Source organism: Coregonus lavaretus (genome assembly GCF_964263955.1).
Source record: "Coregonus lavaretus genome assembly, chromosome: 9".
In the NCBI taxonomy this organism is placed as follows: Eukaryota; Metazoa; Chordata; class Actinopteri; order Salmoniformes; family Salmonidae; genus Coregonus; species Coregonus lavaretus.
Window position 1 is genome coordinate 38,984,724 of NC_139996.1, and position 21,451 is coordinate 39,006,174.

Sequence of the window (21,451 nt, forward strand, 5' to 3'; positions counted from 1 at the left end):
CGTTTGCCCACTGACAAAGACATGATCAGTCTATAATTTTAATGGTAGGTTTATTTGAACAGTGAGAGACAGAATAACAACAAAAAAATCCAGAAAAATGCATGTAAAGATGTTTATAAATAAAGGGAGGTAGCTCAGTTGGTAGAGCATGGCGTTTGCAACGCCAGGGTTGTGGGTTCGATTCCCACGGGGGGGCCAGTATGAAAATAAAAAAGAATAATGTATGCACTAACTGTAAGTCGCTCTGGATAAGAGCGTCTGCTAAATGACGTAAATGTAAATAAATTGATTTGCATTTTAATGAGGGAAATAAGTATTTGACCCCTCTGCAAAACATGACTTAGTACTTGGTGGCAAAACCCTTGTTGGCAATCACAGAGGTCAGACGTTTCTTGTAGTTGGCCACCAGGTTTGCACACATCTCAGGAGGGATTTTGTCCCACTCCTCTTTGCAGATCTTCTCCAAGTTATTAAGGTTTCGAGGCTGACGTTTGGCAACTCGAACCTTCAGCTCCCTCCACAGATTTTCTATGGGATTAAGGTCTGGAGACTGGCTAGGCCACTCCAGGACCTTAATGTGCTTCTTCTTGAGCCACTCCTTTGTTGTTTTGGGTCATTGTCATGCTGGAATACCCATCCACGACCCATTTTCAATGCCCTGGCTGAGGGAAGGAGGTTCTCACCCAAGATTTGACGGTACATGGCCCCGTCCATCGTCCCTTTGATGCGGTGAAGTTGTCCTGTCCCCTTAGCAGAAAAACACCCCCAAAGCATAATGTTTCCACCTCCATGTTTGACGGTGGGGATGGTGTTCTTGGGGTCATAGGCAGCATTCCTCCTCCTCCAAACACGGCGAGTTGAGTTGATGCCAAAGAGCTCCATTTTGGTCTCATCTGACCACAACACTTTCACCCAGTTCTCCTCTGAATCATTCAGATGTTCATTGGCAAACTTCAGACGGGCATGTATATGTGCTTTCTTGAGCAGGGGGACCTTGCGGGCGCTGCAGGATTTCAGTCCTTCACGGCGTAGTGTGTTACCAATTGTTTTCTTGGTGACTATGGTCCCAGCTGCCTTGAGATCATTGACAAGATCCTCCCGTGTAGTTCTGGGCTGATTCCTCACCGTTCTCATGATCATTGCAACTCCACGAGGTGAGATCTTGCATGGAGCCCCAGGCCGAGGGAGATTGACAGTTCTTTTGTGTTTGTTCCATTTGCCAATAATCGCATCAACTGTTGTCACCTTCTCACCAAGCTGCTTGGCGATGATCTTGTAGCCCATTCCAGCCTTGTGTAGGTCTACAATCTTGTCCCTGACATCCTTGGAGAGCTCTTTGGTCTTGGCCATGGTGGAGAGTTTGGAATCTGATTGATTGATTGATTGCTTCTGTGGAAAGGTGTCTTTTATACTGGTAACAAGGTGAGATTAGGAGCACTCCCTTTAAGAGTGTGCTCCTAATCTCAGCTCGTTACCTGTATAAAAGACACCTGGGAGCCAGAAATCCTTCTGATTGAGAGGGGGTCAAATACTTCTTTCCCTCATTTAAAATGCAAATCAATTTCTAACATTTTTGACATGCGTTTTTCTGGATTTTTTTGTTATTCTGTCTCTCACTGTTCAAATAAACCTACCATTTAAAATTATAGACTGAATTTATTTGTCAGTGGGCAAACGTACAAAATCAGCAGGGGATCAAATACTTTTTTCCCTCAATTACCTCTTACTCCTCCACATTGACTCGATACTGGTACCCCGTGTGTATAGCCAAGTTGTTACTCATTGTGTATTTATTCCTTGTGTTATTATTTTCTCTCTGCGTTGTTGGGAAGGGCCAATAAGTAAGCATTTCACTGTTAGTCTACACCGGTTCTTTACAAATCATGTGACAAATAACATTTGATTTGTGTTCTGCATCCATTACTCATGTTGCGTTCCAGAGGAAGTCTCCAATTATGATACTAGACATTTGAATTGCAGAAGAATGTTGATGTTTTAATTTTTCTATTGAGATATTTTGTGAAAAGGACACATACAGACATCCACCATTTTTGTTTTTAAGATTGATCTGTGAAGACTAACATCAACATGTATAAGCAAGGAAGTAAAACATGTTCAGATTTAAATATTTTAGGAGAATTTGATCATATGACCAATAGTTGTCTTTAAACCAAACATTGTTTAAAGCTTCAAACAGAAGCACAACTTCGTATATTGGGTGACATAGTTTGAATGTTATTTGAGAAATATAGCATTTCTCCTCCTTTCCTGCTTATTTCCTGTGGAATTGGTCGACCCTCAGGAGGGAGAGCGAGAGAAGGTAAAGAGAGAGGGAGGCTTGAAAAGGAACTGAAGGGGGTTGGGGAAGTGCATGGAACATTGAGATGGTGTGTGTGTGTGGGGGGAATGGGGGATTGGAGGGGGAAAGAAAAGCAGTATGAACATTCTGTTTGAATGAAGGCAGCGCTGTTCTTGGCCTTTACGTAGAGAACAGCAGATAAAAATATAATATCATTTGTTGCTGAGTCGGGCCCTCAGAAGATCTGGCCAAACCTCAAGCGAAACCCTATATTTCAAAGCCTATGGTGAATAGGGAGGTTGTTTCGTGTGAAGCGGCCTGAGGGGGGCTGTATTCGGGAGTGGGGTAATTGGTCAAATCTGGCAGGTAAAAGGGGTGGGGGGGGGGGCTCATGTGGAGATTTCATTTGTGTAATTATTCTAGACTTCTCCATGTAATGCAGTCCACCAGGTTTGTATGTGCATCTTGATGGTGATCCCAAAGTTGAGCCAATGATATGATGGGCAGGTATAAACACTGCAACAAACCCAGGAAAACACATTCCAGGTCGCACTACTACAAATATATCTTGCTTCTGCAGGACACTGACTTTATAGCCTTTTTTAGAATAAACTAGTGCTTAACACTTTAAAAGGCCATTGGATTTATGATTCATAATTCAGAGACTAAGTGGTAAGAAATAAATGTGTCACTCCTGATTTGTAAATGTAATATGATGTGGGAGTGAAATGGCCTGTCCTCTGTGTTGGTCAGGCAGCTTTAGGCTAGCTAGTAAAGACTGGTCTTTGGAGGCCATGCGGCCCTCCGTCACACTGCCCCGGCCCACAGATTACATTTGTATGGCATCTCAGTGACACTAATGCGCAAAGAGGATATTTACAATCTGCTGGCATTGAAGCCCGCCAAGCATGAACTTTTTCTCTGAATTGCTGATGAGATTTGTGTTTTGTTTGTTTTCCTCTGTCAAGAAAGGGGTTTTATATATCAATTCTGCAAGGGATGGAAAAGAGTCCTGCTGATAGAAGGGCCATCAAAATGCAGGTTTTTTGTGTTTTCTCAGTTGGTCCTAAATCCAGTGGAATGGACATTTCTATATCTAGCCTACTTTACGCCTAATAAGATCCAGATCCAACTTATTTTTTTAAACAAACCATACTTGTTGTATTGCTAACTTTCTTTTACCTGCAATTATTTTGGTTTAGAAAAAAAGGTTGTGTGTTTGGGGTTTTGAGTCCATTTTGTGTTTGCAAGATTTTTCCTTTTTGGTAGAAGGGGAGGTCAATTCCTTCAACACTTTCTTCTCCCTATGGCATATGTTTGAATGACCTCAGAGGCCTGCTTAGGTTTGTTCTGGGCTAATTTACCTAGGCAGCTGGCACGTTTTTAATAGCACAGAGGGTCCAGTGTGCACTGGCAGCCATGCGTTTACCCGGGCCTGCTGTCTAGGGCCTCCCCTCCCCCACTCCTTCCCCTCTTCCTTCCTTTCTCCCCTCCACTCCCAGGCCAGCCCCAGAAAGAGTTAACCTGGAGAAAGTGTGGCCGCGCCGCTGGAATCCAGGGCCAAAAATTGGCAAGCTGCGTACTTAATCCTTTGATGCGCTGCAAGGCGAGCGGTGTATGTGGAATTGTCAGGATGGGGAGGATCATGACTCTAGAGCAGTAATCATACCTGGATTAGACTGTGAGAAAGGTAGAGGGGAGGAATTACCCCGAGTTGGAGAGATTTTCTCCATTGCTGGTGAAAGTGCTGGGATTTTGGTGGTATACGCGGGTGAGCGCCTGAACAATGTCCTGTAGTCCACTGAAAGCGAAAAGGCAAGGGGAAACAGATGTTTGAAAGGTATGCCATCCAATAAAATGTCTAATTACACCAGTGGAAAGAATTCATGCCTGACTCCTAGGAAACGATGCGAGGACAAAGATCAACCCCATCCTGTGTTCAACCACACTCCCAATATTCTGTACAGATTGGGTTATAACAATAATGTCAAAAGTCTGCTTCCAAAGCATAACTGGTCATCCATATTTTAATTAGGACACAGATAACGCACTAATAAGGCCTAACTACAGAATAACAAATATTTACATTCCAAAGACCGGAAAAACATTTTTAACTATCCGTCTCCTTCAAACAGGGAATCATAACATTCATGGAACATGGAATACCACACAAGTTGTGTGAAGCTTCCAGGAAAGTTCAGTTGAGGTATCATATCTCTGCTAGCTGGGGCTGCAATAGAAACCTGTTGTTTGTGGAGCCCCATAGAGATGGCCCACCCTCTCCCCCTCAGTGTTACTGCACTTCAATACACAGTTCAACTTCAAAGACAAGTTGGACTGAGGTGTGAAAGAACAAACCTTTCTGAACAGCTTACTAGTTCCCCTTTAAGACTTTCCACTCTGAGTTTTATTGGTTGGCTTGAGTTGTGCTTATCCCTTTTTAAAGGGGCAATCTGCAGTTGCTACATCCATTTTTGGACTTATAAATTAATAGTTACCCATTCTTGAAGAATATAACGTATTAATTCCTCATGATCTTAGTTCAACTGTCGTACCCCATCAGAACTTAAAATATGAGCTTATTTTACTCCAATGTTTGTAAACACTATAGATGTAAACCAACACTGTATAGCCTCAACATGGTTAAAACCATTCTTTGCATCCATAGCTCTGTCTGTGAATTTGAGTGGTTACATTTATCCAGCCCCATCTCTCATCTTTTTACTGAAACAGGGGCGGGGAAAACACAGAGTCTTTCTCCTAACTGCCACACGGGTATAAATGTCCAAATGAAGAATGCTGTGTGTAAAGTGAACCTAATCCACCCCTTTAGTCTCTCTGTCAGCCATGTGGTCAGAGCAGTTTAGTGAACCGGATTATCCTCCATCTCACCTTTTCTTCCTCAAAAGCGACACCATTTCTCTGTGGTGTCAAATTCTGCCAGTCCCTCTCATATTGTGCTGCCTGCAATGTGCCCGTTTTTTCTTTATATTAGGAGAGAGGGAGGAAGTCAGTGAGTCGCTCCACCAGCTGTAGGAAGCGAGGGACTGAATTACAGAAATGAATCAAGTGGACACCCCTCCAGGGCAGGCAGCCCCTGGCAGCAGCCTCAGCCCCAGCCCAATCTCCATCTGCACGCTCCCTGCTCTGCTCCACACAGGAAGGGCTCGAGATGGGAACGACATCGTACAGGAAGTCTTTGTTTGAAGAGCTCCGTCTCGGCAAAACAATACTCCAAATTTATATGGCCGTCACTTGCAGACCCGTCTGAATGTGTAGATAGTATTTAGACATCAGCCGGTAACTGCTGAAAGGACCTAAGTTTGTCTTCACTCGAGCAATCCAAAGTCCTCTGTAAGACCACCAGATCTTATAAGTACAACTTGCCATTATGTTAAATTGCTGCTGTGAACAGGACATGAAGGTGTACTGGTGCCTTTGTGCTCAATTCCTATAGGGTTTTGTAAAGTACTTGTGGACGACATCTTGTTTTCATCCAGAGCAGACCATTTTTTTAATACTCTGTGTCTGAACCACTTCAATTTGTCTCCCACCAAAATAAAGACCTAGGGTCGGTTGGTTTGTTGGTTGTATGGACTGAATTACACCCACGTGACCCTACTGATACCTCCATGCAAGCTGAAATAGAAGAGGAGAAACACACAGTGCTGATCTTCATAGCGTTCAGTTTCTCCTGGAGCAGAATATGCTCACCAAGTCACGTAGGAGTGGCCGCCATAAGATGCCACACTGCAGAATTTTCAGTCAGACGGACATATATGGAGCTGACACCAGTTTGCTAAAATAAAAAATGGCTCCATTTTCAGAGGCACAGTTTTGTATAATGGTAATGCCGGGTAGTCTAGGATTTATGTTGAATGTAATTGCAGTCTTTTCTGAAATAAGCACAGTTCACTTCCCAGGAAGGAACCCACTCCGTTTCAGCTCTCTCGTACTGCACCTTAGAAGACAGAGGCATGCTTTGGCACCACTCCCTATATCAGTTTACTTCAGTTTCCTCTCTCTGTAATGCAACCCTTGTGACTGGAATCGTATACTGTCACATTTATTCATTTAAACGTGATACAAATAAGGATTATTTGTGCTGTCTCCCACATATGTTTTTCCTAGATGGCGATATTCACAGTCATGCTCCATGGTTAATGGTAATCTATGAAAATCAATAGTTTATCTGTTTGCAGTTATGTATTGAGTTTTCTTGGTTTGAAATGTCTCCATGATTTGACTTTAAAACACACAGCAAGAAAGTCTTGAAATTAGTAAGCGCTTGGTGAACTCTCAACCAATATTATGTGAGGGTCACTGACAGTGCAATGTATCCAGCTGTGTCGGTAACCTGCTCACACCTGTTTTTTATTTTATTTACCCAAGGTTATCAAGTACTAGATTGCATAACTCATATTGATGCCTACAGCATCTATGGTGTGAGTGGATGCTTGTCTAACAGAATAAGAGCCTGAGGATGGATCAAAAACTCTGTTGCTCATACTTGGCAGACTTAGGATGCCTATTAGTTGCCAGTTCCTACCGTTTTGCCCTTGAGCAAAGCACCCTACTGCGCCAGGTGCGCTGAAATAACAAACAGTTTATTTTCATGCATGGCATAGGCTACTGCTTGGGTTGCCCATTTTGAATATGAAACCCTCCTCCTACTTGCCCTCCCTCAGGTGATTGACGTGGACGGCTCCAACAGGGTGACCCTGCTGGAGGACAAGCTGCCCCACATCTTTGGCTTCACGCTGCTGGGCGACTACATCTACTGGACGGACTGGCAGAGACGGAGCATCGAGAGGGTCCACAAGACCGACGCCATCCGAGAGATCATCATTGACCAGCTGCCTGACCTTATGGGCCTCAAGGCCACCAGAGTCACAGAGACCTCCGGTAGGAGACGGATAGAATGTTCATGTTTGATATGAGGATGTACACAGCTGTTTAGTATGGAAGTAGTTCTCTAGTAGTATACAAAAATTACGAATACTCAAGTAAATGTTTTTTCTAATAAGATGTATTCTCGTGGATGGATATCCACAACTGGCAGCACTTAGAGACCAGAACTCTCTGTCTGCTGCAGATAAATTGACCGCGTCTGTCTCTCTTTCTCTCAAAGGCACGAACGGCTGTGCGGAGGACAACGGCGGCTGCAGCCACCTGTGTTTCCACCGGCCCCAGGGTCTGCGCTGCGCCTGTCCCATGGGCCTGGAGCTGCTCAGTGACATGAGGACGTGCGTGGTGCCCGAGGCTTTCCTGCTCTTCACCAACCGGGCTGATATCCGCTCCATCTCTCTCGGCACAAACTCCAACGACGTGGCCATCCCCCTCACCGGGGTCAAGGAGGCCTCCGCCCTCGACTTTGATGTCTCTGAGAACAGGATCTACTGGACTGATGTCAGCACCAAGGTGAGGATGACTCCTTTTCTCTGTCATTCTAGTCATTGTTCATTTGAGGGTTTCCATGTCTAATTTTGGGTGTTTGTTTTCTGTCGTTTGGGTTGAATTAGCCATCGGGTGTTTGTTTGTTTAGGCTCCAGGCTTTTTTGATTCATATTGAGCTCTGTGCCTGACTGTTGTACAAGTGTCTGACCCTACTCCCCTGTTCTCCCTCCCCAGACCATCAGCAGGGCTTTCATGAATGGCAGCTCTGTGGAGCATGTGATAGAGTTTGGCCTGGACTACCCAGAGGGCATGGCAGTGGACTGGATGGGCAGGAACGTGTACTGGGCAGACACCGGGACCAACCGCATCGAGGTGGCCCGGCTGGATGGACAGTACCGGCAGGTCCTGGTGTGTAAGGACCTGGATAACCCTCGCTCCCTGGCCCTCGACCCCGCCAATGGGTAAGACTGACTGAGATTCGTCCCATCTGCATGACGCAACTCATAGACATGTCTGACTGACATCAGCCTGGTCGCCGATCTGTTTGTGTTGTCTTGTCAACTTCGATTGTGTGACCGTGACCATAGGAGTTGTAAAGACCGTACAAACAGCTCTGAAACCAGGCTAGACTGATGTCTCTTCACCAGTACCGATAGAGTTGTCTGGCTGGGTGAATCCCCGCACATGATCTTTTCCCTGTGAGTTTCTCAGGCAGTGAGTGTAATGAGAGGTTGCGTCAGTGGCACAGCACTGTGGCTTGTCCTCCGTGTGAGGAGTTGTTAGTCGACACGCTTGTGCCAACATGCCACGGCTTCTACATGTCACTCTGCAGTATTAAGTCATATCCTGGAGCTGTCAAAAGTCATGCCTGTGGCTTCTGGTGCATTTTTACCACGTAGCTTCAACCATCGGCATTGTTTCCTACAGCACTGTGTTGCGTTATTCCACAGTGATTGTCCCCATACTTGGGGCCATGGCCATTTTACCAATTTACTAGTTCATATTGAATTAGTTTAAGAATGCAGCCATGGTCTTGGCTGGCATCAAGTGTTTGGGGGATATAAAAATGCAGCTCTTTGTCTGTCTCTCCTCAGCTACATGTACTGGACTGAGTGGGGCGGCAAGCCCAGGATCGCCAGGGCCCACATGGACGGCAGCAACATAGTAACCCTAGTGGACAAAGTGGGCAGAGCCAACGGCCTCACCATCGACTACATTGACCAGAGACTGTACTGGACCGACCTGGACACCTGCATGATAGAGTCAACCAACATGCAAGGTAAACACATACAGTTGTCAATCTCTTTTCCAACCACTGTAATGTTAATGACAACAGCACATGATGGGGTGGCAGATAGTCTAGTGGTTAAGAGCGTTGGGCCAGTAACTGAAAGGCCGCTGGTTCGAATCCCCGACCCAACAAGGTGAAAAATATGCTGATGTGCTCTTGAGCAAGGCACTTAACCCTAATTGCTCCTTTAAGTTGCTCTGGATAAGAGTGTCTGCTAAAATGAGTAAAATATAAATGATGAGCATATTACCTTATCCATAATTATTCTGTGGTTGACCGTAATATCAATCTTCATTAGCCCAGAATGAGTGGCTATGAAAAAAGGAGCGTATCAATCTCTTTTTCAACCCCCTCTGCTGTTTATAATTAATGATACATAATAAGTATATTATCAGTATACACTATCATATTACTGTACAATATTACTATCATATTTGGTTTAAAAGCATACATACCCTCACCAATACATCGTCATTAGTCCACATTGATAATCATATCATATTTCGCCCAGGTCTGCGGAGGGAGATAGTGGCTGACGACCTCCTCCACCCGTTTGGTCTGACCCAGTACCGGGACTACATCTACTGGACAGACTGGAAACTGCGCAGCATCGAGCGGGCAGACAAGCGCAGCGGCCTCAACCGCACCATGGTCCAGGGACACCTGGAGTACGTCATGGACATCCTGGTCTTCCATTCCTCCCGCCAGGACGGTGCCAACGACTGCTCCCAGAACAACGGCAACTGTGCCCACCTGTGCCTGGCGTCGCCCGCCGGCGCACAGTGCCGCTGTGCCTCCCACTACACCCTGGATTCCAACGGCAGGAACTGCAGCTGTAAGTTGAGAAATGGGGAGCGTGCGGGCACTTGGCTGGGGGTTGTTTGGTTTAATAAACAAAATGTAGTTTTGTTCAGTGTTGTATTAATTATAGTATTGAACAGTCATAGTTTGTGCGAGGGTGTGATTATTTTGGGTTAAAACTCCAGGCCACTCTTGAACGTCTAAAACTAGATCGAAATTATGTAGAAATGAGAATGGACCTATACGTTTTCAAATGACTGCCCTTTCTCTGGCCTGCAAATTTGATGAACAAATCAGTCCCCCCAAAAAAATCAGTGTGGCCTCGCTGAACTTTTAAATCCCGATATTACCCTCGATCCCTCCCCCCGCTCTAGATGGATGTATTGTCTAAATCAAACGCAGGTCTGTCTACAGCCCTCGGCCATGCAAAACCCCAAACACATGTCGGTCTGAATCATGCCATGAGGAAACCTCAAGACTTTCACTGAGGCCTGATGTGGACACAAGTGTTAGAAAGGTTGCTGTGCTGTGATTGAGCATTCCTCTGCACTTGGCAGCGGATGAAGGCTCTGTCTTTCTACATGAGTCTGCTTTTCTTTCTTACTGTTGCATACTTCCCTGGCCTCAGGGGATCACTGATTACTGCATTCTAGTAAGCTGATTACAGCCATGGAGAGGTTGGTAGGAGAAAAGGGAGAGAGATTAGTGTTTGGATTGCGCCTGCTGACCTCCCCCCTCTTTCTCTAGCCCCCTCTAGCTTCCTCCTCTTCAGCCAGAAGGCCTCCATCAACCGCATGGTCCTGGGGGAGCAGAGCCCCGACATCATCCTGCCCATCCACGTCCTCCGCAACGTCCGGGCCATCAGCTACGACCCCCTGGACCACCTGGTCTACTGGGTGGACGGACGGCAGAACATCAGGAGGGCCCGCGACGACGGCACACAGGTGAGAGATCATAAACAGCACCACAGGCCAGAATGGTTACCTGCATGTACCAATAGCACAATTAAGATAATGTCATGTGATTTCCAACAGACAATGCTCATCACCTTCCCGTTTACATATAGAGCAGGCTACTGTATCAAGGTGATGACAGGGAGTTATAGCACTTTAATTTGACTGACATAAGTACAGCCATCAGCCACAAATGAATTTGTATGAACACTGGAAATAACTTTGACAGTGTGAAACCTTTCACTGTTGTAGGCCCCTTTTCTCTGACGTGTATCTGTTTCTCCTTTATCCTGTTCCAGTCGTCAGTGGTGGTGTCCACCACTCCCACCCACCAGCAGCAGCCTGACAAGCAGCCCCACGACCTGAGCCTGGACCCCTACAGCCGTACTGTCTACTGGACTTGTGAGGCCACCAACACTATCAACCTCCAGCGCCTGGACGGAGACGCCGTGGGTGTGGTGCTGAGGGACGAACACGACAAACCCAGAGCCATCGTAGTCAATGCAGAGAAAGGGTGAGGAGGGGGTGGGTGGAGTCATGGCGGAGGAGTGCAGGGGAGGGTATCATGGTGGAGACTGGCTAAAACAAAATGCTGGTTCTTCATACTGTCACACTGGTTTATTTATTTTGTGAAGATGGAGGCAGACTGACTCAATAACTGCATTTAGGGATGGCAACATTTCTATTTCAAATCTACCCCATAAGTGGTGGACTTGGGAATGGAAAACAGAGGGAACTCACTCGAAAGCTTTTGAAAATATACAGGACTTCCAAAATATACAATCAGGGACAGGGTGTGGCACGCCTCCAAGCAGTAGAGTAATTAGTGGGTGATCAGGTGTTTTAGTGATGTGGTGTTGACAATTTGACTTGGAGGCTCTGTGGAGCTCTGTTTATTTTCCTTCGATAGGGCAGGGAAGGAACCACAGCCCTAAGTAAGTACGAGGCTGAGATATCAGGCCATATGTGCAGCAGATGGCTGTATATACTGTGCTCTGCTGCCTGCGCTTCTCTACTCTCCTCACCTCTAGCCTAGTGGAGCAGTAGAGTATGGTCAGGGCCATGGTCAGGCCCTGGCAAGTTGCGCTGTAATTGTGATGCCCATTGTTCATGCGGCTGCCCTCCATGTTAGCTTCTATTTTGGTCTCTTTGTGGCTTGGCCTGGATGTGGCAGAGGGGACTTACTCCATAGGAGTAACCCAAAGTCAAAGAAGTAAACAAATCGACATGGCGTGTTTATTATTTCAATGAGCGTGGCCAGAAAGGAAACATTTTTAACTTATGGCAACCAGCTTGACAATTTTGAGAATTTGACATGGTCTTGTAGTTGTATGTTTTTTGAAAGTTGCATTTGATTCCCTGTCTCTCTTTGGGCCTGGAAAACAGTAGATAAACATTGAAGATATTTGGCTCAGTAAAGGTTACAGGCAGGTTGAGCATCTGTCAGGATAAATTTTTCTCCCACGTTCCCTTGAGAAGGGACAGCTTCCAGATTTACTCAAAGCATTCTGTTATTACATTAATACTTCAACTTCTAATGCTCGCAGACTGCCATAAACAGTTGTTCCCTTGACGAGGCAGAACCAAACTTAAGAAGCAGAACCAAATTACAAACAGATGAGAGTTTGAGCAATAGCATTTATTTCTCCAAGTCTTCTCAGTCCAAACAAGTGTTAGGGAGTTTCTTATCAGAGCTGATAGAACCTGGCATGAGACATAACAAACAAGGGAAGGCCCACACAGCCAGACAATAGCTTCTACTCCTCCAGGCTTTCAGAGCGAGAGCGAGAGAGGGGCCAACTGAACAGCCCTGCGCTCTAGTCTACACCCAGCACAGTACAGGGTGAAGGAGAGCCCTGCCCTGCCCACCCATCAAAACGCATACCACAATATTATACTATCTAGCATCATCTCTGGCTGATTTAAATTGTTTTGTAGTGTGATAATGTACACTATCAAGGTTAACTTGTATCTAAAATACTGTACACAGTTGGGGATTTAGGGTTTGGCTAGAAACGGATCAAATGTCTGGCAGTATGCTTTTGTTTTGGTCATTTTAGCTTTCTAACCTCAGACCGGCTCCGTCTCACCTCTCCTGTAGGTACATGTATTTCACCACCATGCAGGATCGCTCTGCTAAGATCGAGGGAGCGTCTCTGGATGGAACGGAGCGGGAGTCTCTGTTCACCACGGGTCTGATCCGGCCTGTAGCCCTGGCCCTGGACAACAAGCTGGGAAAACTGTTCTGGGTGGACGCTGACCTGAAACGCATCGAGAGCAGTGACCTCACTGGTGAGTCCCAGGGCTAAAGAAGTGTGGACAGCCATTCTAGATCCAGAGCAACAGCACTCATAAACACTGTTGATCATCTAAAAAGATGTTGTTCCTTTTGTTTTCATCTGCTTTGACAGTATATATTTACAGCTCTCATTCTCAATAGTCACTGAAGTACACAGCAGTACTACAGAAAATGACACGGAATGTTCCTCCAGTCCAAACACAGTTTGTGGTCTAAAAGGGGGAGCTGAGTTTGATCATAGGAAAATAGTAGGTAATCAAAACGGATGTGGGCCTTTTTTAATGTAATCCTTGGTCCCTCCTAGTCCCTCCCTCACACGAGCAGAGACATCAAGGTTGTCTGGTTAAGCTCTATCATTGTCAGACAGCTGCTAGCCATGTCCTGGTGCAGAGAAAGGTTGGATGTCTGCCTGGTGGCTGATGAGCTCACCTTTATCTGACTCTGCACATACATGTTTAGCTTCACTCCCCCTGCCTGGCCTCTGAAGTCTGGAATGGATAGGAACGAGCACCCAGACTGATTTATCCAGGCCATTTATGCACCATCGAAGACTGTCGAGTTATACAAGAGTGTATCTTTACTTTGGCAGACCATGTTTGGTCAGAGATATTGAATATTATTCAAACTTGTTTTTGTGATGGCGTCTAAAGTTGTTACCTATATTTGGTATGATAAAGGTTAGAGCTTCTGAAGGAAGACCTAAGGGTCTGAAAGTAAATACGTTTGGGAGAATACACGTTCTTTGATGTTTAGGATAGGGTGTCTATAGTGTATACGACCCTGGTTCTGATGAGGTCATTCCTCTTCCTCCTCCCAGGAGCCAATCGGATCGTCCTCCAGGACTCAAACATCCTGCAGCCCATGGGTCTGACGGTGCTGGGGGAGCACCTGTACTGGATCGACAGACAGCAGCAGATGATCGAGCGGGTGGACAAGCTGACGGGGGAGAAGAGGACCCGCATCCAGGGTCGCATCTCCTACCTCACCAGCATCCACGCTGTGGAAGACATGGACCCTACAGAGTTTGGTAAGGCAACAGGACCCTTTGTTTAGTCACTTCCGTTGCATATGTAGTTCTGTATGTAGTACAGCAGAGTCTTCAATGGCCAAAGCTAACCGCCCACGTCTTCTTCCTCTCCTCCAAAGCTTCCCATCCCTGTTCCCGTGACAACGGAGGCTGCTCACACATCTGCATCGCCAAAGGAGACGGGACGCCTCGCTGCTCCTGTCCCATGCACCTGGTCCTGCTGCCCAACCTGCTCGTCTGTGGAGGTACAGCACAGCTGCTGCTTTAACAAATCCAATAAGGCTTTGAGTGAACCATATTACGTGCATTATTCCTCCACCAGGCTTTTGCTGTGAATCTAAACTTCCTCTGCTCCTCTACCACCTCAGAGCCTCCCACCTGTTCCACAGAGCAGTTCACTTGTGCCACGGGTGACATTGACTGCATCCCAATGGCGTGGCGCTGTGATGGCTTCGCTGAGTGTGACGATAACAGTGACGAGGAGAAGTGTCCCGTGTGCTCGGCCTTGCAGTTCCAGTGTGACAAGGGCCAGTGTGTGGATGCTCAGCTACGCTGCAACGGAGAGCCAGACTGCACAGACAACTCCGACGAACAGGACTGTGACAGTACGCTCACTTAACTCATACACTTTGTGCACTACATTTCGACACTGTTCCAGTTCAGTAAACATGGACTAATGTCGTTGGGATTTATACTGGGAGATTGTTCTATCACCAGCATCAGCGACCTTGTTGTGTGGATTGTGGCGCTAAACCAAGTCTTGTAACGAGGACTTTGCTCTGCTCTCCTCCCCTCAGCTATCTGCCTGGCCAACCAGTTCCGCTGTAACAACAACCAATGCATCCTGAAGAAACAGCAGTGTGACTCCTACAGCGACTGTGCTGACAACTCTGACGAGCTCTTCTGCGGTGCGTTTATCTCAAATCAAATCAAATTTTATTGGCCACATGCGCCGAATACAACAGGTGCAGACATTACAGTGAAATGCTTACTTACAGCCCTTAACCAACAGTGCATTTATAAATAAATAAATAAAACAACAACAAAAAAAAAGTGTTGAGAAAAAAAGAGCAGAAGTAAAATAAAATAACAGTAGGGAGGCTATATATACAGGGGGGTACCGGTGCAGAGTCAATGTGCGGGGGCACCGGCTAGTTGAGGTAGTTGAAGTAATATGTACATGTGGGTAGAGTTAAAGTGACTTATCTTCACTTACTGTCACTGTTTAGAAAGTCTTGGGAGTTCAGAATTTACACATACCTGTGTTTTGTGTCATTTTGCTCAGACTTGACAGCAGTCCGTTAAATGTATAGTAATGTCTTTGCCTGTCTGTTGTAGAATTCCTCACCCCCTCGTCAAACGACATTCACTCATCTCACACCAGCACCATCGGCCCAGTCATTGGCATCATCCTGTCAGTGTTCGTGATGGGAGGGATGTACTTTTTGTGCCAGCGGGTGGTGTGCCGCCGGTACAAAGGTCCCAACGGAGCCTTCCCCCACGAGTACATCAGTGGCACCCCCCACGTACCCCTCAACTTCATCGCCCCCAGCAGCTCACAGAATGGAACCTTCACAGGTAAAGGTCAGCTATTACACAACACTGAAAACTGCGATCGGATAGTTTTTACGTGCTGAAACAGGTAGTTGTTCTATCTGACTGTATTTGACGGTGTTTTGTGTTTCTTAGGTATCTCGTGTGGGAAGTCTATGATGAGTTCAGTCAGTCTAATGGGGAGCAGCAGTAGTGGGACTCCGCTCTACGACAGGAACCATGTGACAGGGGCCTCCTCCAGCAGCTCATCCAGCGCCAAGGGAGCCTTCTATCCACAGGTATGTACCCAACTTCTCTGCCCTCTTTTACCTACACGTAGGAACCCAACTCCTCTGTCCTCTCCGAGTTGGCTCTCATACATAATTCCCAAAATGAAGAAAAGTACATTTTCTCCTATTTCGAACTTTACTGGACAGTGTATTATTTTATTTTTTTATGGTTTGTAATTGAATGGGTAAAGATTTGTATTTTATTCTCTGTGTTTGCAGATGCTCAACCCGCCACCCTCTCCAGCCACTGATCGCTCCCTGTATAACGCAGACATCTACTCCTCCAACAGTCCCTCCACCACCAGGTCTTACAGGTAAGAGATGAGGCACACTTTATCAGTTTCTCTCTTTGCATTATGCTACAGTCAGCTTGATGTAAATCAAATAAAACCATGTCTTCTCTCCTCCATGCTTGCTCCTGAAAGGCCTTATCTAATGCGAGGCGTGGCGCCCCCCACCACCCCCTGCAGCACTGACGTCTGTGACAGCGACTACACCACAAGTCGCTGGAAGAGCAACAAGTACTACATGGACCTTAACTCAGACTCTGACCCCTACCCTCCTCCCCCCACCCCCCGTAGCCAGTACCTATCAGCAGAGGAGAGCTGCCCCCCTTCTCCATCCACAGAGCGCAGTTACTTCCACCTCTGTCCCCCGCCCCCCTCACCCTGCACTGACTCTTCATGACACCCAGGGAAATAGCCATGTCTGTAAATAATTTTAAATATGAACAAATTAGATAATTCTATTTTATTCATTTCCACTGATTGCCATGGGTTAAAGTGGGGATGGGATGGAATAGGGCCAGATCAAGTGTGAAATTGTTGTACAGTGTGAATTGTATCACTTGTCTTTATTTTTCATGTTTCCCACCCTCGTTTCGGATGGAGTATACTCCTAATTAGAGAATACTTTCAATTTGACTCCATTCTATTGGCCTTTGACAATTTTTTGTTTTTTCAGCAAAATACTTTACAACTTCCTTCAAACAGAAACCTATTTACGGTGAAATATTTAACATGCTTACACCAATATTGGTTTGAGGAAGTACTCTATTCAAAAATATTAAACTGGTAATGTGGCCAGCCACATTACATAAAAATACCAAAAGAATTTCTAACAAAAAATATTGTAAATATTTGTAATTAAGTAAATAATAGTTTCATAACAGCCATGATATGTTCTTATTACTGATTTCATTTGTGATTTGAAATTGTCCCAAGCATATGTTTATTTTACAATATACCAAAAGTGTGTTTGCTGCTACTGTACATATATACTTTACTGAGTTATGAAAACACTTAAAGAAAGCACCCAACAAAACAATTACAATTTGCATATTAAGAATGACAATAGATCATCAAGCTATTTTACTGTTTTAATTATTCGTCTAGCAACATTGCAATTGTTTTTTTGTGTAGAACAGTATACACATGTTCATTTGTGAAATTGTGTTAATTGTTTTGAAGGAGTCTATATGAAATAACTCAAAAGAGCGGCTTCATCATTGATGCAGTTGTCAACCAGAAATGACAAGGTTAGACCCAACCTTTTAACTCTATCGTGAATCTCTTCACTTAATCATGAAATGTGCATATCAATGTGCTCTGTTTAAAAAAAAAAATAAGATACCAATACTGTTGGTATTTCAGCTTTTGTCAATGAGTTTTTAGTAAAAAAGCTGTTCCATCCTCTTCTCTAAACAATGTTACTATCACATTATACCTTTAAATTGAACTATAGATTGAATATCATACACCTGTAAAACCATGGCTCCATTACATTGTCTTGCTTTAAAGGTCTACGTGTGCGTTCAGCAAGCTGTCAATGTTGCCAAATTGAGCACTTAAAAATGAACTATCCAACCAGTTATGAAATGTGAATGTAAAATGACTGTGGAACGCGTAGAGGGAAATGTATATTGAATTCATACCTCTCTTAAAGCTTCTTTCTGAGCTTTTTCTCAGTCATTTGGATATTTGTGTATAGACAATTAACCATGGTGCTGACATAAGAAGTGAAATTAAATAATGTTCAATATTAATGCTATGATAAAAAGTGGCAGCTTCTGGCTTCTACCAGAGGTTGTACAGGTTCCTCAGACCTCCACAACACAACCCGGTGCCCTGCCAATTTCAAGCCATGTTGCTGGATAGGGGAACCTTCAGCTTTACTTCATTGTGCCAGTATATAGATGCTCCCCGAACAAACTCTGTCTTGTGTTTTGTGTTTAAATGCCTTGTGTAATTTACACTTGTGACAATTTTTGTATCAAAAGCAATTTATATAATAAAGGTTATATTTTAAGGAATAATTGTGTGCCTAATCTTTTAAATGAGTGATTTATTTATGTTTATATAGTCACATGAAATGTGATATTAATTTCCATTGCATGGAAAAGTTTGTTGATGATCCAAATGGGGTTCACATTACTGTTGAGATGCTACTGCACTGACGATTCAGCACAGCCAGAAGAGGTCTGGACACCCCTCAGAGCCTGGTTCCTCTCTAGGTTTCGTCCTAGTCCTGCCTTTTCTAGGGTTTTTTTCCTAGGCGCTGTGCTTCTGCATTGCTTGCTCTTTGGGGTTTTAGGCTGGGTATCTGTATAGCTCTTTTGTAATAACTGATGTAAAAAGGGCTTTATAAAATACATTTGATGAATGAATCATAGCTAACTGCTGCCACCATTTGGAGAAAAGTTGGACCATCCTTTTTATATGTAAATAAATGCTTAATTTGTCTCTTTCACTTTTCACAAGTGAACATCCATGTCCAAAAATCATCAATCTACCCTATTAAAGACTAGATATGGCCACAATATTTTGAGTGCTGCGAGCTGAAAGAAGAATATGCAGCAGGTGTACTCTATTGGCAGTCCTAGAAACACATCCCTGGTGTAATTGCTGCTGCATACAACATTCTTCTTCATAACACATCAGTCTGCAGTTCGAATAAGAAGATACAGTAGGTCAATATGTGTTCCATTGCTGAGCCAGTGTGGTATGTCACCCTCATAAACACAATAACAACCTGTGTAAGCTATTCTGTGACCCCTATTAACAAGAATTATAGACTGTTAGCATGGACATGGAAAACTCCTTAACTTTACAACTCTCCTCCCTTGGGTATGTAAAACAGAAGGAAACTACATATGAGGAAACAAATTGCTATTTGATGTTCCTATTTTGCTGTACATTGCTGAAATAATCGTTTGAGTAGGTTAGTTGAGGAGAAGAAACAACTATGTAAGACTTTAGCATTTGATGGCTGGCTTTCGAGGTTACTAACAGTGAATGGAGGGACACCTTAAGAGACTGCTGCTAGTCTCCAGGTGAAGTTACTCTCAAGTGCAGGCCTGTAATGACAGGTCTAAACTGGAAAACCCCTCACATGTTGTTTGTTTTGCTCATTTGGATGTCTTCCATCTCTGCTTGATGATGACAAAGTTATACTTTTACTTTCCATAATCCCTGACGTTACCAGTGATAACCAAATCACTGTTTTGGGGATTAATAGCAATAGTTTCGGGGAGTAACAGCAATAGTTTTGTGGAATAATAGCAAAAGACGGGTGGACTTTTTTGTTCCAATCCCTATTGACTTAAACATGACCACACCTATAAGTAGTCTTCACTCTGCACTCTTTTCATGTCTCCCTCTGCATTTGTAACATATGATGATACTGAGGGCCTGCAATACATCACCAGATTAAATTGAAGGTAATTTCCATTTTCAGACCCTATGGTTACAGGTTGTAATGACACAATAAGAGAAAAACAATTCAGAGAACCAAAAAAAAAATGGAATATCATGACACACACACTTTACATCGATAATAACCATGGGGAAAATATCAAATCAAATGTATGTATAAAGCCCTTTTTACATCAGCAGATGTAAAACCCAGCCTAAAACCCCAAACAGCAAGCAATGCAGATGTAGAACCATGGTGGCTAGGAAAAACTCCCTAGAAAGGCAGGAACCTAGGAAGAAACCTACATTTACATTTACATTTTAGTCATTTAGCAGACGCTCTTATCCAGAGCGACTTACAGTTAGTGAATACATATTTTTTATACTGGCCCCCCGTGGGAATCGAACCCAAACCCTGGCGTTGCAAACGCCATGCTCTATCAACTGAGCTACATCCCTGCCGGCCATTCCCTCCCCTACCCTGGACAACGCTGGGGCAATTGTGCGCCGCCCATGAGTCTCCCGGTCGCGGCCGGCTGCGACAGAGCCTGGATTTGAACCAGGATCTCTAGTGGCACAGTTAGCACTGCGATGCAGTGCCTTAGACCACTGCGCCACTCAGGAGCCCAGAGGGGAACCAGGCTCTGAGGGGTGGCCAGTCCTCTTCTGGCCGTGACGGGTGGAGATTATAAGAGTACATAGCCATTAAGGCCAGATTGTTCTTCAAGATGTTCAAACATTCATGACCAACATGGTCAAATAATAATCACAGTGGTTGTAGAGGGTGCAACAGGTTAGCATCTCAGGAGTAAATGTCAGTTAGCTTTTCATAGCCGAGCATTCAGAGGTCAAGACATCAGGTGCGGTAGAGAGCGAGAGAGAGAGGGAGAGGGAGGGAGGGAGGGAGAGGGAAAGAGAGGGTCGAAAACAGCAGGTCTGGGACAAGGTAGCACATCTGGTGAACAGGTCAGGGTTCCATAGCCACAGGTAAAACCACATAAACTGGATCAGCAGCACGACCAGGTGGACTGGGGATGGGGACAGCCAGGAGTCATCAGGCCAGGTAGTCTTGAGGCATGGTCCTAGGGCTCAGGTCCGGGAGGGGAGAGAGAGAGAGATGGGAGAATTAGAGGGAGCATACTTAAGTTCACACAGGACACCAGATAAGACAGGAGAATTTCACCAGATAGGACAGACTGACCCTAGCCCCCCGGCACATAGACTATTGCAGCATAGTTACTGGAAGCTGACAGGAGGGGTCAGGGCACACTGTGGCCCTGTCTGATGATACCCCTGGACATGGCCAACCATGTGGGATATAACCCCACCCACTTTGCCAAAGCACAGCCCCCACACCACTAGAGGGATATCAACAGACTACCAACTTATTACCCTGAGACAAGGCTGAGTATAGCCCACGAAGATCTCTTCCAACGCACGAGCTCGAGGGGGCGCAAGACGGGACAGGAAGATCACGTCAGCAACCCACTCATGTTGAGTATAGCGAAAAAAGCCTGGTATGACGTGACGCACCCATCCTAGGGACGGCATGGAGGAGCACTAGTAAGCCAGTCACTCAGCCCCCGTAATAGGGTCAGAGGCAGAGAATCCCAGTGGAGAGAGGGTAGCTGGCCAGGCAGGACAGTAAGGGTGTAACAGTCAAAAATATTTGTGCAATAATATGGTTTAACACTGGCAGATTATATTTGCTTTATGCTAGGAGATGACTTTTGATCAGTTGCATGGGCTGTAAATCCTTGAGATGCAAAGATGAGCAACTCCTGGCACTGGGTAGCCTATAATGCATCAATATCATCACACTGAGAAATTACATTTACATTTTAGTGAAATGAGAAATGATATACTGTA

General features: G+C 45.0%; 1 protein-coding gene across 2 annotated transcripts in view; it reads left to right on the plus strand.

The window, feature by feature from the left end:
- LOC311135273 (low-density lipoprotein receptor-related protein 5-like) overlaps positions 1–18,204 on the plus strand; it is a 52,133-nt gene extending 33,929 nt beyond the window's left edge. Inside the window, exons 9-24 of one of the 2 annotated variants that reach the window (XM_084169224.1) lie at positions 6,988–7,204; positions 7,431–7,720; positions 7,931–8,157; positions 8,791–8,975; positions 9,499–9,822; positions 10,536–10,732; positions 11,041–11,255; positions 12,843–13,033; positions 13,858–14,067; positions 14,187–14,312; positions 14,436–14,672; positions 14,865–14,975; positions 15,406–15,651; positions 15,757–15,899; positions 16,110–16,204; positions 16,316–18,204. In XM_084169224.1, the coding sequence (XP_084025350.1) occupies positions 6,988–7,204; positions 7,431–7,720; positions 7,931–8,157; positions 8,791–8,975; positions 9,499–9,822; positions 10,536–10,732; positions 11,041–11,255; positions 12,843–13,033; positions 13,858–14,067; positions 14,187–14,312; positions 14,436–14,672; positions 14,865–14,975; positions 15,406–15,651; positions 15,757–15,899; positions 16,110–16,204; positions 16,316–16,577 (3,276 nt within the window). In that variant the 3' untranslated portion in view covers positions 16,578–18,204. The remainder of the gene's footprint in view (positions 1–6,987; positions 7,205–7,430; positions 7,721–7,930; positions 8,158–8,790; positions 8,976–9,498; positions 9,823–10,535; positions 10,733–11,040; positions 11,256–12,842; positions 13,034–13,857; positions 14,068–14,186; positions 14,313–14,435; positions 14,673–14,864; positions 14,976–15,405; positions 15,652–15,756; positions 15,900–16,109; positions 16,205–16,315) is intronic. The other variant, XM_084169225.1, reaches the window with a different exon arrangement.
- The last annotated feature ends 3,247 nt before the right edge of the window (positions 18,205–21,451 follow it).